At 53.8% G+C, this 17,846-nt stretch overlaps 8 protein-coding genes across 8 annotated transcripts; 4 read left to right on the forward strand and 4 right to left on the reverse strand.

Moving 5' to 3' along the window:
* Nucleotides 1-333: 333 nt before the first annotated feature.
* On the reverse strand, nucleotides 334-2,343 carry CCOS01_17001 (phosphoglucomutase/phosphomannomutase; the record flags this gene model as incomplete). Its single annotated transcript, XM_060465135.1, has 5 exons — nucleotides 334-626; nucleotides 690-1,703; nucleotides 1,766-1,969; nucleotides 2,041-2,138; nucleotides 2,291-2,343. 5 exons carry the CDS (start codon nucleotides 2,341-2,343, stop codon nucleotides 334-336), a joined length of 1,662 nt encoding a protein of 553 aa, XP_060304304.1.
* An 845-nt stretch (nucleotides 2,344-3,188) lies between these two features.
* Nucleotides 3,189-3,938, reverse strand: CCOS01_17002 (exonuclease; the record flags this gene model as incomplete). Its single annotated transcript, XM_060465136.1, has 2 exons — nucleotides 3,189-3,788; nucleotides 3,849-3,938. The coding sequence occupies 2 exons, from the start codon at nucleotides 3,936-3,938 to the stop codon at nucleotides 3,189-3,191; spliced, it is 690 nt and encodes a 229-aa protein (XP_060304305.1).
* An 867-nt stretch (nucleotides 3,939-4,805) lies between these two features.
* Nucleotides 4,806-6,416, forward strand: CCOS01_17003 (oxidoreductase family protein; the record flags this gene model as incomplete). Its single annotated transcript, XM_060465137.1, has 1 exon — nucleotides 4,806-6,416. One exon carries the CDS (start codon nucleotides 4,806-4,808, stop codon nucleotides 6,414-6,416), a length of 1,611 nt encoding a protein of 536 aa, XP_060304306.1.
* A 2,057-nt stretch (nucleotides 6,417-8,473) lies between these two features.
* On the forward strand, nucleotides 8,474-8,671 carry CCOS01_17004 (uncharacterized protein; the record flags this gene model as incomplete). Its single annotated transcript, XM_060465138.1, has 1 exon — nucleotides 8,474-8,671. The coding sequence occupies one exon, from the start codon at nucleotides 8,474-8,476 to the stop codon at nucleotides 8,669-8,671; it is 198 nt and encodes a 65-aa protein (XP_060304307.1).
* Nucleotides 8,672-9,277: 606 nt separating this feature from the next.
* Nucleotides 9,278-9,913, forward strand: CCOS01_17005 (cupin; the record flags this gene model as incomplete). Its single annotated transcript, XM_060465139.1, has 1 exon — nucleotides 9,278-9,913. The coding sequence occupies one exon, from the start codon at nucleotides 9,278-9,280 to the stop codon at nucleotides 9,911-9,913; it is 636 nt and encodes a 211-aa protein (XP_060304308.1).
* Nucleotides 9,914-11,295: 1,382 nt separating this feature from the next.
* Nucleotides 11,296-11,739, forward strand: CCOS01_17006 (transposase; the record flags this gene model as incomplete). The annotated part of the gene is made up of 1 exon (XM_060465140.1): nucleotides 11,296-11,739. The coding sequence occupies one exon, from the start codon at nucleotides 11,296-11,298 to the stop codon at nucleotides 11,737-11,739; it is 444 nt and encodes a 147-aa protein (XP_060304309.1).
* A 742-nt stretch (nucleotides 11,740-12,481) lies between these two features.
* Nucleotides 12,482-13,714, reverse strand: CCOS01_17007 (uncharacterized protein; the record flags this gene model as incomplete). Its single annotated transcript, XM_060465141.1, has 1 exon — nucleotides 12,482-13,714. The coding sequence occupies one exon, from the start codon at nucleotides 13,712-13,714 to the stop codon at nucleotides 12,482-12,484; it is 1,233 nt and encodes a 410-aa protein (XP_060304310.1).
* Nucleotides 13,715-14,783: 1,069 nt separating this feature from the next.
* CCOS01_17008 (uncharacterized protein) lies at nucleotides 14,784-17,003 on the reverse strand (the record flags this gene model as incomplete). Its single annotated transcript, XM_060465142.1, has 2 exons — nucleotides 14,784-14,887; nucleotides 15,005-17,003. The coding sequence occupies 2 exons, from the start codon at nucleotides 17,001-17,003 to the stop codon at nucleotides 14,784-14,786; spliced, it is 2,103 nt and encodes a 700-aa protein (XP_060304311.1).
* Nucleotides 17,004-17,846: the final 843 nt, after the last annotated feature.

Here is a 17,846-nt window from a genome sequence, read left to right on the forward strand (position 1 = left end):
ATGCGTTCCATTGCGTTTCTTGATTCCTCTTTCTCTTTGTCTAATGACTTGACGACCTTTATGATCGAGAGTGATGATTACGCGGCACAAAAAATTCACATGTTGAAGAGAGACGAGAGAAGGAGTCAGGGAGGGCACCGTCAAGCAAAAGACTATTGTGTGATTAGGTCAATTGATTCAATTTATGCAAATCGTGTACCATCGTGACATCGTCCACAGCAACCTTGGTGCTGGCCTATCTTCTACTTCTCTATACCGAAGCGTTACTTTTTTGAAAAACTCCCCTCCTTATCCCCCTTTGTCCAAGTGCAACCCAATCATGCAACAATGCACTTAGGTCTTGACATCGGGCTCGTCACGGCCAATGAACTCCTTGAACTTGAGAAGCTCGGTGGCCATCTGGATCTCGGGCTTGAGGAAGTCCTGGGCATCCAGGTCGTACGTCTTGGGGTCGGAGCTGTGCTGCTCGAGGTAGAGACGGATAGTGGCGCCGGACGAGCCAGTGCCGGAGAGGCGGACAATGATGCGGCTGCCCGAGGAGAAGGTGGCGTACAGACCCTGGTTGGAGGAGACGGAGCCGTCGAGATCGGTGTAGGAGAAGTTGCCAGCGCCGGTGACGGTGCGGTCTATCAAAGTTAGTCTCATTTCATTCTTAAGGGTTCTGATGGGCATTTTGTATGTAGACTTACCTCCAACCTTGCTGCCGATGAAGTTGGGGTCGGCGACGAGGTCCTTCAGGACACCAACAACCTTGTTGGCACCCTCGCTGTCGACATCCTCGTAGTCGTAACGGGTGAAGAAGGTACGGCCGTACTCAGTCCAGAAGTCCTGCTGGATCTTCTTGATGGAGGGAGTGACGCCAGGGTTCTGCTCGCCGATACCGGCGATGATGTTCAACCAGGCAACGACAGCCCAGAGACCATCCTTCTCACGGATGTGGTTGCTGCCAGTGCCGAAGGACTCCTCACCGCAGATGGAGAGCTTGTCGGCATCGAAAAGGGCACAGAAGAACTTCCAGCCGGTAGGGACCTCGTAGCAGTTCAGGCCCTGCTTCTTGGCAACCAGGTCGACGGCACCGGAAGTAGGCATGGAGCGGGCCAGGCCGTAAACACCCTGCTTCTTGAAGTAGGGGATGAGGTTGGCGTGGTGGGCGATGATGGCCAGGGAGTCACCGGGGGAGACGAAGGCGTTGGCACCGTAGATCATGTTGCGGTCTCCATCACCGTCGGAGGCAGCACCGAAGGGGATGTTGTTCTTGTCAACGACCTCGACGAGGGAGTGGGCGTAGGTCAGGTTGGGGTCGGGGTGGCCGCCGTTGAAGTCGGGGCTGGGAACGCAGTTCTGGGTGGCGCCCTTGAGGCCGAGCTCCTTCTCGAAGATGGCGGTTCCGTAAGGACCAGTGACACCGTGAAGGCCGTCAAAGAGGACCTTGAAGTCGGGGTTTGACTGGAAGAACTTCTTGATGAGGTCGAAGTCGAAGATGTCCTTGAGCATCTCGATGTAGTCGACAGTGCTGTCGACAACCTCGACCTCGAGAGAGCCGTAGGTCTTGGTGCCGATGGTGGAGATGTCGACATCGGGGATGTTGGCGATCTTGTAGGAGGTGAGGGTCTTGGAGGCCTCGTAGATCTTGTTGGTGACGGACTCGGGGGCAGGGCCACCGTTGGCAAGGTTGTACTTGATACCGAAGTCGTTCTTGGGACCTGAAATGGGTTCATCGTTTAGCTGGCGAGTATGATTTTAAGGGTATGTGTAGAGATCTTACCGCCGGGGTTGTGGCTGGCAGTCAGGAGAATACCACCAGTGGCCTTGCGCTTGCGGATGACATGGCTGGCAGCGGGAGTGGACAGAATGCCGTCCTGGCCGATGAGGAGCTTCTTGACACCGTAGGCGGCACCAATCTTGGCAATCAATTGGACGACCTCGGGGTTCCAGAAACGACCATCACCACCGATGACGAGGAAAGAACCTAGAGAGGCGGTCTGTCAGTTTCCTGGGGCGATTGCCAAGACCGAAAGCTGAGATGGCTTTGCTATTTACCCTCGACGCCCTCGGGAATGGACAGGAGAATGCTCGTGACAAAGGCCTCGCTGTAGTGAGCCTGCTGGAAGACGGTGACCTTCTTGCGAAGACCAGAACTGTGAAATGGCTAGTCAGTGATGGGGTTGCTGAGTGAGGGTGCATCGCGCGATTGGCAGCTATGGCGGGGTAGCAACAAAAAGTTGGACTCGACATGTTTGGGGACGATAACAGCGAGGGGTTTGTTTCTGTTAGGGGAGAAATGACGTACGTGCCGGGCTTCTGGTCCTGGAAAGGCTTGAACTCGACAGTCTGGACGTCCATGATGCTGTATAGTTCGAGTAGTGATGGTATTGAGGGGGAGAGTTGTCTAGGTTGTAGAAGAGGAAAAGGAGAATGTTGGGAATGGAGCTGCAATTATTAGTGTCTCTGTCTCGCCTTTGCCTGGGTTCTTTCTTCCGTCTCTCATGCGAACCGGCGTTGGCGTAGGTACGGGAGGTGGGACCGGGGAGTGGTGGGCATTGGGCAAGGGGCCTAGAAAGCTTTCATTGGGAACTTGGTGCGGTGAGAGACTAAGGTATCCGTAGGCCACTGGAAATACCTTAGGTAGCTAATGTGGGCAGAATACGACGCATTGGGGCACCTCAGTGAATGGGAGATGGCACACGATAGGCTCAGATTGCACCTTTTTTTTTTTTAGTGAATAACGCCCCTCCAACCTCGTACACATTGGTGAAGGTACCTTTCATTCCGCCAAAGCTGTGGCCACCACCTCATGGTGGGGGTTTGCTTGGCCAGTGATATCATCCTAAGCCTCGACGTGGGCGGGGTCACCGCACAATGAAGGAGGGGCAGCTCTGGGAGAGCCCCTCACTTCCAAGGGCCCAACACAGGGGATCTTCCCGGCGAATCATCGTGAGGTGCTGGTGGGGGTGGCTATTATTCGCACGGTTTGAAGTGCCTGGTAGACCGGCATTCAGCAGTGCGTAGGATACTGCGTACTGTCTTCAAACGACCCCGCTACCCTTGCGGTCAACTATCGATTCAACTATTTACATTAGCTACCAGGCAATCTTAGGTAAGGCAGGTGAGGCTCCTCAAGATATCTCACTCATCCCAGTGCTTCATCAAATTAGAAGAATCGAGCTTGACTCTCTGCATAGTACAATCTACAACAGGTTGTCTGCCCAAGCATCGTCCTCATCCCGTTCACTGACCGGCGTGTCCTGCGCGCTGGCCTGCCCTCTCCACGTCCGGCCAAAAATCGCTTCTCTGTAGTACTTGGCCTCAGCAATGCTCTCGAGAATATCTTCCTTGGCCTGGTGAAGTCCCTGCTTGGCTGGTGCACCGTCCGCGACCTGCGGCGGGCACCAACGTCTTGCCGCCTCCTTGAGCGAGCTGACATCGAGAATGCGATGGTGTAAATGGTCAACCACCTTGCGGTAGGGCGGCTTGTTGAGGAACGATCGGTCCGCGTGTACACTGTTACCCGCCAGCAGCGCCGTCTTCTTCTGCGGGATGTGCTTCTTGATATAAGCGAGTAGATCGTCGGCAGCCTGCTCAGGTGTCGTCGTCGACTTGATGACCGCCGCTGTGAGGCCGCTGTCGCCGTGTGTCTTGGTGCACCATTCGTCCATCTGCGCCATGCGTTGCTCCGTCTGGTGCACCACGCAGCCCCAGCCCTCGGGGTCAACGACTTGCAGGTTCCCGGTGGTGAGGATGCAGAAAATCTCGATAATCTCCTCCTTGTCCGGATCCAGTCCAGTCATCTGGGGATGTGTTAGTCAGTCTAGGGTTAAGAGTGGCATGCCTAAGCTTGGGGCGCATACCTCGCAGTCAACCCAGACCAAGGGGCCGTCAGATGCAGACTGCATCTTCAGGGCGGGAGCTTTGTTTTTGAGGGAGTTGAGAAGATTCATGGTTCAGGCGGGAATGATGTTAATATTGATTCTAACTCTTGTCAACTTGAGTTGCACTCCGTCAACAGCAGGATCTTCTTTTGGGCTTGCTAAGCTTGACTGAGCCACAACTTCACCAGAGTTGGAGTACAAGGTGGGGTGCAAGCTGCAGCATCCCAGCTGTGGCTTCCAATTAGGTATTGAATGGAAGGAGGACCAAGATGCACGGAGTACCATGCGATCCTAGCAGTGCCAGCCGGGCGTTCTCAATGCTTCCTTTCGTTCCATGGCCACCACCTATGTACATGGTAGGTACTCACTGCTATTGCTATTGCTAGTGGGAACTTCTCCGGGCATGGTTTCTACCAGCGTATAATTTCATACGAAGTTGTGAAGATGGTTCAGGTAAACCCTGGGAATACAGGATGCATCAGCAAAATACCTGGCATATCAAGGCTCCTACTATTGCTGCCCACTCCAATTGCCCGGGCAGGGACGTCTCACCGCCAGAACTGCCCGCAGAGAAAGATGCCCCACATCGGCAGAGGAGGAAATTCAACCGACAGCCGCTGATAAGATAAGTAAACTGCCAAGAACCAAGGCAAGTACCCCAGACCACGATTCAAATAAACCATCATTCATTGGACCTGCCCTTCTACATGGACCCCACTTTCCATGTTGGAGCCAGTACTCCAAGTAACATAAACCTCCTTCTTTCACCTGACTGACTTCTGTTCATTGACAACATCCCTCATACCCTATTTACCAAAAGACAGCGTGTTTTCCGAGTTTCTCAGAGAATATAAACTTGTCAAAAAAGTAAGAAAAACTTCAACACAGGGTTCTCCTGTCACCGACAGATCACACTTCAACGATAACGACCACGACATGTCGTCCGTCAAGAAGTCGGGTTCGCCCGTCGCGGTCCCTGAAGATGCAACTCCAGTGCCACCTCAGAAACCTCCCATGTCTGTTTCGCCACCTCGCATTCTCGTCATCGGAGCTGGCTCTCGCGGACAAGCATATGCTCATGCTAACGAGACCTCTTGCAACGGTATCGTGGCTGCTGTCGCTGAACCCATCACCTACAAGCGTCAAAGCTTCGGTCGAACATTCGTTTGGGGCTCCAACACTCCCCAAGAAGGGCAACAGTTTGCCGACTGGACCGAGTTCGTAACATACGAGACACGCCGCCGAGAGAGAGAAGCTGCTGGTGAAGATGTACCGCCTGGCGTTGATGCCGCCTTCATTTGTGTTCTTGACGAAATGCATCGCGACGTCCTCGTCGGACTTGCTCCTCTGGGACTGCACGTCATGTGCGAGAAACCCCTCGCCACGTCTCTTGCCGATTGTCTCGACATGTATCAGGCTATGAAGCCTCCTGCTGGCCAGGAGCCCAAGAACGTCTTCTCTATCGGCCATGTACTTCGTTACAGCCCACACAATATGCTGCTTCGCAAACTCTTGCTCGAAGACCGTATCATTGGCGATATCCTCAAGATTGTGCACACCGAGCCGGTCGGTTGGTGGCATTTTACCCACTCATATGTGCGTGGCAACTGGCGGAACGAAAAGACTACGGCACCAAGTCTATTGACAAAGAGCTGCCACGACATTGATCTCCTCCTTTGGCTTCTGAGCGCACCAGTAAAGGCTGGAACAGGCACTCCTCATCTACCGTCCACTGTCTCGTCAAGTGGTTCGCTCCACCTCTTTAGGAAAGGTCGCAAGCCCGCCGCCGCTGGAAATGCAACAAATTGTATGTCGTGTCCTCTAGGTGATTCAGGCTGCAAATTCTCGGCCAAAAATATCTATCTCGGCCAGGATCTGAAAGGTCTCGCTTCTGGCAACACCGATTGGCCAGTCAGCATTGTAATGCCGGAGATTGAAGATTTCCCGATATCTGAGCGAAGCAAAGTCCTGGCATCAAAGCTTGCTGAAGATTATGATGATTCCACCCCCAAAGACGTCGTCGCTTCGCGGAACTGGTTCGGTCGTTGTGTCTTCGACGCGGACAACAATGTCTGTGATGACCAGACTGTCACCATCACCTGGGACGATGCCACGGACGGTACCCCAGAGTCAACCAAACAATCCAAATCAGCAACTCTGCACATGGTCGCACAAACGAAAAAAATTTGCGAGAGGTACACCCATATTTATGGTATTGATGGCGAGATCTATGCCGACGCCCGTACAATCACCATAGAGGACTTCAACACGGGTGCCACCCAATCATTCCACCCAACCCTCGAAGACGCCGGCCACGGCGGTGGGGACAAAGGTCTCGCACGTCAATTCATACTGGCGGTGGACAAAGTCAAGAACCACGGCTGGACGCCGGAGAAAGCGCAGAATGAATTCATCGGCTGCTCACTTGAGGAGGTAATTCGCTCCCATGCGATGGTATTCGCGGCAGAGGAAGCGCGGACAGGGAAGAAGGTGGTCGACTGGCAGAAATGGTGGTCACAAAAGGTTGCCAACACGACAAGTGCTTAAAGGCAAAGCCAGTTTACCTTCGGCGCGTCAGTCTGCGGTAGGGGAGGCATCGGCAGCGGGCGGTCGGTCACAGCCCCGAATGGCATCATTTACATGGCAATCGGAGTCAACTCCGGCCCTTGATTGTTGGGTTCATACTGTCTCTTCGTTGTCGGGGACGTAAAGCCGACGGATTCTCCCCGGTTCTCTTAGCTTGCGAAACCATTTCGATTTCAATTGCTAGCCCCGTGAGCTACGCCTCAGTGCGAGATATGTTACGGTGTAGACGGGGTCGTCTGCCGAGGCAGCCAAGGCAGTCCCTTGTCGTTCAGCTCCAAGTCTCCACCGTCACTGCACCCAACATATCTCGTCTGATATTCAGATTGTGGTAGCGTCGAATTTCCACGTTGTCCGATCTGGTCTGACCAACAACATCGTACTGATCTTTGGAACGACGATCGCCACTGGCCTACTATTGGCTTAAGCGTTCTTTGAGGCGCATCTTGACAGACAAGAGCCGCTTTTACCGAAGCTTTCTCTCACCGATCCTATTGCCTTTACAAAGTCCGGGCCAGCCCGACGGCAGCTCCCCGTGTACCTTCTCTGAAGATGAGGAAGTAAAATGAATCTTTCGTACTTTTCCCGGCGGTACAGTCCGCGCTAGACTTTCCTCACGTTGCCGTTCTGTCTATCGACACGGATCAACTTCGTGACACATCTCGCCGATCCACGACAAGCTTTCCGGTAGGAGCTTCTTTTGACTTCGCACAACACGAGGAACCTAGCAAATGTCGCCATTGAGATTTGGAATAAAGGCCAGCAAGCTCGTGGCCGCCTCTCCACAAATGCCTTTTCATTATTCCTGGGGAGATTGCTCCCCGGCGGCCAATTTCCCCGACAGCCTTTGATAGTGCTCGCCATACTTGTGGACCGACGATCTTGCGGTGATCGCGATTCCTTGACTGTCAAATGCACATCGCGGTCTTCCACGACGAGACTGGTCAAAGTCGATTGCCCGATTACAGCTGCTCTCCCCGACGGTCGATTTCCCCGACAGCGAAGATACACATGCCCGTTCCCTGGTGATCCCTAACCGCCGACTGAGACTTTAGTGTCGCGGTCTATCGCTGCCAGACTATTCAAAGCCGACGTTCCGATCTCCTATGTCTTCCCGGCGGTCAACGTCCCCGTTCCAACGACAATGATACGTTTGGGGCAGTCGGGGGATTCCCGAAAGTTGATTCATCAAGGTTGAGTACGCTCACCTTGGCCTCCGTCAGGCGGTGCATACATGCATGCATACATTCGGCCTTGCCGGAGTTGGTCCCGAGTCCGACATCCCCGCTTGTCGCGGAGCCGTTGCGAAGATTTTTCTGGAACACGGGGCGCCAAAGCGGACAACTCCCCGTTGTTCAGATCAATGTCGGACCGGCGTGCGTGTGACCGCAGGACCCGAAACACCAGCGCGAGCTGAAGCCGCAAGTTGCATGTACTAGGATACGAAATGCCCGCCAACCTCGGGCTATGAGCGATTGCGAGGTATGATTTGATGTTTACACGATCAAGAATCATTGGCCGAGGGAGTTTTCAACTTCGAGGTCTCAGCTCCAAGCCATACACAGTACACTAGGTTGACTTGATGCAGAGAATGCCGCAAGTCCAGCGAGGCTAGTGACCGTTGAGCGGACAGTATTTCTTTGGCAATCCGCAATCGGCCGGATACCGCGGGGTTTCCATACGTACTCGACGCCAAGCGTAGGCAATATAAATTCAAACTCAATTGAGCACTATCTTCAACAAATGCCCCTAGAATCGATCCACAAGGTCACTCAATGCAAGCGGTCAGCTCCCGAGGCTTGCAACGACAGTGCTTAGTGATCCTCGTCACGGTGCCGAGTCAGATGAATGCAGTGAGCAATCGCAAGCCAAGCTTCGTTTCACTACGAGCTCCCCCTCTTCACTGGCGAGCTCATCCTTGTCGCTTACCCGTGTTTGTTGAGACAGATAGATACCTGCCAACCTATCGTGGCAGTACTTTTGGCTGCACTTCGGAGTGGATTCTGCGCCTATCTGTCTGCATGGTTCGGAGGATGGGACTCGCAGGACTGCCTTTCACTCGTACGGACGTAAGACATCGCCCATACAGCAGAAGTGGCGTTACCGCGTCGGCACTGCCAGGCGAACCTTTTTTGTTTTGGCAGGATTTCCCAACCACCGTGCCTCCGTCACCAACTTCCGACCACTTGGGTTCAAGCCAGGACGAGGACTGCGCATAGTCGATGCAGCCGCGCCCGGCTGGGGTGGCACTGGCACCCCACACCGAATGCCGCGTTTAATTCTCACCAAACCTTATAACGCAACAAGACAGGTGGAAACATGCAGGCTGGCTGGCAGGATTGCCGCTTCCTGCGTCAGGTGAGGGACAACACTGTGTTTCCTAAGGCAATGCCAGCTGGCTAGGTAATTTTTCCTACTAGCAAGTGGCCTTTTCATCTCTTCCCTCGGCAGCCGCGAGACACCCCCAAGTCTGTGCGCCAAGGCCAACGGCCGTGACAGCACACCTTCTTAAAGGGACCTTTCATCCCCTCTTCTTACCCCCCCAATCGCATCTTTCAAAGAACGAATCGTGCTTTGACAGAGAATACAATCCATCGGACGACTCCCCGCCCATACTTGTCTCGGTCGACGAAGAAGAAAAGACGAGAGTCCTTTAAAAGAAGACACAGCAAAGTAGCCAACTACAAACTCCCACCAGCTAGCTTTACTTCGTTGCTCGCTCCCCCCCATCATCTGTCAAGCTTGTCAGACCCATCATCGAACCTTGGTACCTCAGCCGTCTGTTCACACCTTCATCGCACATACTTCACAACGCCTAAGCAAAGATGTCGTCGTCCGGTGCTGCTCCCGCCGCCTCCGCATCCGAAGACTGCCCCTTCGGCCCCGTATCCCGGCACATCACAACCCACGACGCCAACGGCCGCGCCGTCTTCTCCGACGCGTTCCCCGTACAAGTCACGCCGGACCCGCTGAAGAACATGTACTTCCACACCTGCTACACAACTTCCGAGTCACCCGTCACAATGGACGACGAAAAAGACCTGGCAGCCTACGCGCCCAACCACCCGCGCATGCCGTCCCTGCACCTCCCTTCGGGCTCCGTCCTGCGGGTGGTAGACTTTGGTCCGCAGACAGGGCCGATGATGCACCGCACCGAGTCGTGCGACTACGGCATCGTGCTCAAGGGCGAGGTGGAGTGTTACCTGGACGACGGGGCGAAGCGGACGCTGAAGGAAGGGGAGATCATGATTCAGAGGGGCACGATGCACGGGTGGAAGAATGCGACGGATCAGTGGGCGCGGGTGATTTTCTGTCTGCAGCCTGCGGAGCCGGTGAGAGTTGCGGGCAAGGTGATGGAGGACGATATCCCGTTTATGAAGGTTTCACCCGAGAGGCAGGCGGATTATGAAAAGTTTATGGCGGAGCAGGCTGCGAAGAAGAAGACTGAGGAGAAGATTTGAGTCTCGCGAGATCTGAGGGGCTTATTGCTTAACCAGGGGAGAAAGTATTGAGAGAAGGTGACATACGTCGCGGGGAAGGCAACGGGTTTATTGCATGGAAGCCGGAGCAGATTCCGAGGGATTATGAGTTACGCTTCACGTCTCGTCAACAAAGGTCGAGGCATAGCTGGTCGTGCCGAGTGTATCTAAGTACCAGCATTATGTTACAACTCATTCATATGCCATATGCCTCATCCCTCGTCGCCTTGGTATACGGGGAATATCTCTTGTTTGATACCATCACCCAAGCCCATGGGAGGGATCTTGGATTGTTGCAACATCCCTGTACCCCGTGTAAGTGATGCCGGCGGACCACTTTTTCATGTGTGCCGAGGTGTCTTTCGCCAGAAGAGGCTTCCTTCTTACCGCTAGATCATATGAAAATTTCACTATCCCGTTGCTCATGGTTGGATCTAATTGAAGATCGCGAGGTTACGGCCAGAGGAGCAAGATACTCCAGCGTGGCACAGTGCATGTGGCTGGTGCTGATTGTAGCATCATCGGCGGTCCGTGATGGGGTCATACTTTCTTCTTGTCAGACTTGCTATTTCTTATGACGCTCTGTCCCCGAGAAAAGAAACGAAAACACACAGAAGAAAGGAGATGTTGAAGACTGATCACGATAATGGAGGAAAGCCACCTTTCGCAGACTTTGATTTTGGCCGCAAGGTAGGTAGCCTTCAAGTTGCATGCTCGGAGAGGTAGATTTCAATCTATTGGTCGATGGCTAGCTTATCTAAGCACACTGAGCTGCTCCGAGCTGTTCCTGTCCGAGACCTAAGCTTGGCACCCTGGGTGCCTTCTCTTGCAGGTGGTACGGAATACCAGGTACTTACTTTGGCACCCTCGAAAGCCGGGAGGAAAACCAGTATTCTGGGGCACTCGCACCATTTTCTGGAGTTTGATGAACTGCGGTTTACTTTACTCCCAACGATATGGTGATAGAAAGAGACGCGCACCTCCAGCTATTGAGATAAACCCCCCACTAGCCATAAGTTGTCCAGACCTGAGGTGGCCCTTGCCCCCGCCTCGTCGAGGAACCTGAGGTATCCACTACCCCGAACGCAGCACCCCTGATCCACCCCGAGAAAGTGGGCCCAGCCACCGGGGTTCACCAAAAGAAAAAATAAAAAACGAAAATTTCGACATGCGCCGCTATCGTCTACATCTCATCCTCCTTCTCATCCTCCAGCCTCATCTCGCAACGTAATAATCATCCCCCCTTTTAATTCCCACCTCAACTCATCTGATCTTCGGCGAAAATCTCAGCGATCATCCCATCTATCGTCTAACCCTCACATCACTTCACTTTTCCCTCAACGAACACATACACCTCTCACACAATGCCTCGCCGCGCCGCCCCAGAACCAAAGCCCCGCAAACCGCAATACTCCCCCGAAAAGCGCGCCCGCATCGCCGTCCTCTCGGAGCTCGGCATGTCCCTCAAAGAAATCTCCATCAAGGAGGAAGTCCCCGTCTCCTCCATCAAGGGCATCGTCACGCGCTACCGCCTCCAGCAGGCGGGCCGCGACCGGCCCCGTCCGGGCCGCCCCCGTATCCTGTCTGATCGGGACGTCAAGACGCTCCTGCGCGTGCTGCAGGAGAAGCCGGCCTGCTCGTACGCCGAGCTGAAGCGCGACGCGGGCGTGACGTGCGCGACCAAGACGCTGGTGCGGTATTTGCAGATGGAGGGGTTGAAGCCGACGAAGCCGCCTGCGGGGGATTCCGAGGAGGAGGCGGAGAGGATGAGGGTTTTGGTTGAGGAGGGGGAAGGGGAGGAGGTGTGAGATGACTTGAAGTCCAACTTCGCCATGGCAATGGTGGCGGAGACATCTACGCATGTCAAGCCTGTGGACAGCAGGCTTGCAATTACGGATATTCATCTGGTACAGATTGACTTGGTTGTGAGTTTCCTCTCATCTCAGAGTTGCGGTCAGCGCTAACTTTGTAGATAACGACGACCATCATTCGAGAAAGAGGCAACGGAAGAGCTCGTTCTCGATGGGAAGGTGATTCTTGGAATCACAGCCTCGGCTCCTGTTTATGAGCCTTTCAAATAGGCTCGAGAGAACCGTAACCCCAGCAAGGCTGCAACATTTGCGCCGCTTTCTATCAACAGGCATGTATCAGCTGGACGGCGCTTGGTTTTCATTAGAGAGAGGCCTGATGGTTTCCATCAGAAACTTGCCGCAACAGACGGTGACTCACACTGAGGCGTGCTACATTACGGCGTAGCCAAGTAGTCTTATGCAGCGGGAAGGAAAAACCACCACACGTCGTGGTGTATGGGGGACGTTAGATAGATAGAAAGGATGGTTATGATATCACGCAGCAATGAAGCACAATGCGGAGTGTAATGTATCTATTATATGGTGCGAGGTTCAGCAAGCGGGGGATTGGCTCTGCCGATAGTGGGCTTCAGGGGGAACAAGGCCAATTACAAGGGACATCGCCAACGACTTCAAAGCTTTCATTATCAATGGGCTGTCACGTAACGCAACCACTTTTCAGAAAAAAAGATAGGCTTACTCACCGGCCACCCATCACTCTGTCCAAATGCTTCAAATAAGCCCCAGTATCACAACTCCCATCTTCACCCTCCCTCCCCTGACGAGCCAACAAGCCTTCCCCCTCGGCCCGAACCCTCCACGCATCCCAATCAACATCCACAACTCTCCGGTCAATAAACACCAGCCTCCCGCCCTCCCCCAACGCCGGCGCGAAGACCTTGACCCAATTCACCTCCCCGTCGACCTCATCCTGCTCGTCCGTCTCCCACTCACACACTTGTGACCTACCGTACCTCTCCCCCGTCCTCAACCCCGCGATGACAAGACACCGAAGCCGAAGACACCCCATCTTCACCGCGGCACGCCGGATCGCGTCTTGGAGGAACCCGCCACCACTACCGCTCGCATACGTCCGCAAATCTAAAAAGAGCGTCTCGAGCCGCGTCATGGCAGTCCAGTCCACCGCAATAAACTCCCCATCAGGAAGTCCCCGTTCGATGACAAAGGCCATCTCGCATCGGAAGTCGGTCACGGCATTGCGGCGCAGCCGGAGCTGGAGCCAGGGATCGGAGGGGACGCTGTTGAACATCAGGTGACGGGGCAACGACAACGACGACGTATCCGACTTTGCCGAGGCCGGGGCTGCTGCTCCCGTAGCACGAGAATAGTCTGCATCCCGCCCGTGACCACGACCAGCTTCACGAAAGACGAGCGCCCCGGAAGCCATGCACCTACCTACCCCATCGTCGTGCCCCCTCGGCCAAACCTGCTCAAAGACTCTTAGCCCGTTCCGTCCGAGGTCGCGCAGAGCCCAGTTCATCGCGGCCGGGAACCTCCTGCCAAGCTCTTTTTCCAGCAGCAGTGTACCGTGCTGCTGGTCGTGTGAACCGTTTACCTGCCTCATCAACGGAAAGGAAGCGTGATCCCCATAACCGTGCCGGACCCCGGACTCGTACTTCCCTCGAACGCTGCCGCCGCCGCCGCCGGACACGCTCGCGCTCTTGGTGTAGACGTCGATCCGCTGAAGGTCGTAAATCTCGTTGACGGGGTCCGCGGCGCGGGCGCAGACGGCCCAGTCTGGAACAAAGAGGGATAAGATGCAGGGGCTGCTACTTACCGTGAGGTAGTCGTAGAGGATGTGCTTTTGGAGTTCGAGCGGTAGGAATGCGAGACGGTCGAGGATGGCTGGTGGGTCTTGGCGTTGTGCTTGTTGGAAACCCATGGTCGTAGGCACAGGAGGATGAGGGAGCATATGTCGAAGGGATTTGTACGGATGGAGGCCCTTGTATGATACCTGTTAGTGTTCTGCCACCAAGGAACTTCTCGAATGTCAGCTGGAATTGAGTACCGAGAACTTGAGATTTGCAAGGATAGCAGGGCTGAAGATGCCCTTTTAATAGATAGCTTGACGTTGTATTGCGGAACGGGCCTTGGGCCACAATCTGTTTTCCTTTGTTTTCGTTCAATTTCTCGACAACGATGTTCCAGTGTGCGAACAATGGCATTGTCATACGAAGGCCGCCAGGCCTCAAAACCTGGAACATTGTAGTAGATACGAGATCAAATGTTCTACTTCAAGGGATGGTTTATCAGCGGTAGAAGACTATCGGGCCTTGATCCAGCATCTGGTCCAACCGCTGGGGAGCCTACTTATGATGTCCTACTCAACAACCATGTTTCCAGATTGTGAGCAAATTTCTAGGAGGACGACGTCTCACTCAGTCAACATGTTTGAAAAGTTGCCAGCCACTTCTTCTGCCTCGATCACTGACGACTAGACTGTCAGAACTCTTTTCATCATGAAAAAGGCCGTTGGTTTGTAATCCTCCCAGCCAGACGAGTTAAAGTCCCGACCGAGTCCGTTGACAAAAGGGTGGTAAAAGATTCGAGCCCAGTGTTCGAGGGGATGGTATTAAAATGGTCTCTCGAAAGGATGAGTCAAACTACAGCTCCTGTGGTTCCCGTCATCTTCGAGATTTCCATTCAAAATTCACTATCTTCGGCTATCCTGAATCAGATTCTGGCAATAGTATCCGTGTACCTCCGTCCTGTTGCAACCACATCCATTATCCCGTCTTCTACATCGAAGTAAAAAGAAAAAAAGAAAAGACAAAATGTTTAGCCGGAGGCTGTGTAAAGGAAACGAGACTCGGATGCGACATCCCCAGCTCGACCAAACCTTATTAGTCAAACAACACAATCTCACATCAGGCCAAGTCGTCTTGATTATATTCAAACACTCAATAGCTTTGTTCCTGACGAGAATCATATTTTGTCTACTCAATAACTTCCCACTATCTTACCCATTAAGGACTTATGCCTTAATTCTCGCGTTCCACAATCTCAAAGCCATCCTCTGACTCAACCCGCTTCTTCTCGCGAGAGTATTCATCATGTTCAACCCAAGCATACTCCGACGACGTATCTAAGACATCGGCAACACCCACCTTTCAATCAGTCTCTCACACCCCTCTCACTCAATCGTAATTCTAGGGCGAGCTGTGCTGATACTCGAACTACGACGCCCGCGCCGCAGACTCACCTTGCTCATCCACTTCACCACCTGCCTTCTCCTCCGATGTGTATTCCGGGTATGTCTCACCGGCCGTAGGCATATCTCCGGCTACCTTCGCAAATGTGTCGGGTGTAGTTGTCTCGGTCTTCTCGCCAGCCTCAGGTGCCTTGCACTCGAGCTCGAAAGCATCACTGCCACTCGACGAATCCCAACCCTCTCCGCCCCTATACTCACCACCGTGAGCATCGTCCCAGCCCCCGAACGCGACTCCGGGGTACCGATGCCCACCGCCACTCTCTACATCAGGCATCTCGTAGTCGTCGAATCCAGGCACCGGGTATCCCATCCCGTCTCCAAAAGCATTCTCAGACCCTTCGAGAGCGCCAAGATTGGCGCACTCCCACCACGCAGCCTCCCCCTGCTGTAACCTGTCCTCGCAGAATCTCGCTTCGGTGATCAGGCCCAGATCGATCAACAAGTCAACCACGTCGTACTGAGCGCCCTCCTCTTCCTGGGCCCACGCCAGCAGCCGCATCACACACATAAACTCCGTCGGCTCGGCATCACGGCTCCATTCGAGTAGGCGACAGCAGATGCGAGCCCAGGTCGCAATCCACTCCACATCCAAAGAGCCCGCCGCCTCGCGGAACTCAATCGTATGGTCTTTCGTGGGGTACGTCGTCCGTGTGCCGTTTCCATCCTGCGGGGCGAGATGTTCGAGAGAGTAGAAATCATAGGCTTTGAACTTGTAGTTGATTTGCTTGGGGAGAAAGGCAGGCGTCATCAACTGCCCAACCTGTGCGACCGTCATGTCAGCACCGAGGAGATCCCTGACGCCAGACATGACGTCCCATCGAGACGGCTGGTTGACTTCCACACATTCGATACTTCCTCCTTGGCCTAGGATGTACCCGTCCAAGAAGTCGGGATCTCCGCGGATATCTTTTCGCATCGTTCCGGGAACACGAGCGTAGCGTCTCTTGATTGGGGGAGGTCGAGGCCGTGGTGGGATTACGCCCTTGGTTGCAGAGCTGCGGTAGTTCTTCGGCATTGGTACAGGAGCTTCGTATCTAAGTGGAGGAAACCCAAATGGCGAGGTTGAGCGAGCTTCGGAACTCTTTGGGTCCCTGACTTCGGGAATGGCCGGTCGATGCTGCCATGGTTCGTGGCCTGTCAGAAGGGCCTCATCGTCTTCTTGATCTAAGTTCAACTCGCGAATCATCGTCTCTGAGGTCGTGTCCACCTCAACTGAATCGCCAAGCCAGCGGTCTCTTCCCAGAACTTTCATCTTCTTCAAATCCCGTGGGGCAATGTCTTTGTCAATAGTCGCACCTGCAGGGCCTTTGCCCTGTCCCAGCGGTGTAGCTTCGTTCACTCGAGCAGACTGGCTGTAGGCGAGGGTAGCGCGCCAAGGAGGATGAAGTCGACTAATAAGAGGGTCGGCAGCCCATAAGAGGGCAGCGAAATGCCGTAAAGTTCTTGCGTCGATTCTTTGCGTCGGTCCTACACCCACATGAACGTGGAATCCACAGCTAGGATTCACTCGGCATCGGAAGTTAGTAGTGATTACACTTACCGCCAGACGAACCATGTCAAAAGACATATTCATGTTGTACATAGCCGGTGATATCATTTCGACGCGCTGCCAGCGGTACCCGTCGACGTGGTCAGCCTTGAGAGAGATGTCTGTCTTTAGCTGGAACGCGTCAATGGCCTTTTTACTCTGCCTGCTCTGCACAGAGCCGGACACACCGCATTGACCCTGGCCATAAACCGGCAACCCAGCTTTAGCTAAGGCGTCACCAATGCTGTGGAACACAAAGTCCTCGTCCCAATCGTACGCCGTATGCGGAAGGCCGTGCTTATCGATCCCATCATCCGGGGGAACTACGACAAGAGGCTGTAGTTCATGCTTGATGGCATGGTCGGGGTCTGTTTCCCCCTCGCGCACGAAGGCAACGAAGAACTCGAGTTCTACGCCAAATGACACTCGCGGAGGTGTGGTTTGTGTTTGGCGTTTGGTCATGGTGGACTTGGGTGTATCTTGTGAAGTCAGTTGGTGAAATGTACAATGTTGTGCTTGTGGGTGCGATCAGTCAATGATGCAAATTGGGACGAATGAATGATATGAGGTAGGTATGTGTTGCGAAGAGCTGAACTGCTGTCATACAGGCGGCAGTAAGTTGGAATATATATCGTAGTTTCCCTCAATAGCAGTATTCACTATGAAACCATTCCGATATAGAGACAAAAGGAATTGTCTTTAGCAGTTCCGTGGAACAGAAAGCTGATAAAACAATGGGGACAAGGGATGTTTGACCGCTTTCAGGACCTTTCCTATTGGCGTTGACAAAGGCATGTGTTAGTGAAGATTTGCAAGCTTGGGACGATGCGGCATACCTCAAAGAAGGCCAATGGGAGACTGTCACAAGCCCATTGTCGGCCATGATGGTCGGCCATAATGGTGATAGGCCGGTAGTCAACGCTCAAAGCAGAGGGGACAGGGAATTGGGGGGAATCAATTCTTCATTTCTTTTGACGTCGTCTGGACTGTCTTTCAATCATGCCTAAAACGCGAAATGCAGAGCAAAAGCAACATGGGGTGACATCACCCGTCCCTGTAACGCACTGACTCCTCCTAGAACTTCAAAATGCCATACGGGTGGGAATATCCATCGTCTCCATCGCATAATTCCACGTATTCCTCGTCAAAAAAGATTAGGGAGCCGCGTGGTAAGCACGCAGACCGGGTAGTAGGGAAGGTGATTACAGAGAAGCGAAATACCGCTCAAAGCCCGCGATTGTCAATCATGTCGCCGCATGAAGCAATCGCGGCTCGCAGTTTACCACAGCCTAATAGAGTGCAGAA

Source organism: Colletotrichum costaricense, assembly GCF_030867565.1.
Source record: "Colletotrichum costaricense strain IMI 309622 chromosome Unknown Scaffold_37.1, whole genome shotgun sequence".
Classification (NCBI taxonomy): Eukaryota; Fungi; Ascomycota; class Sordariomycetes; order Glomerellales; family Glomerellaceae; genus Colletotrichum; species Colletotrichum costaricense.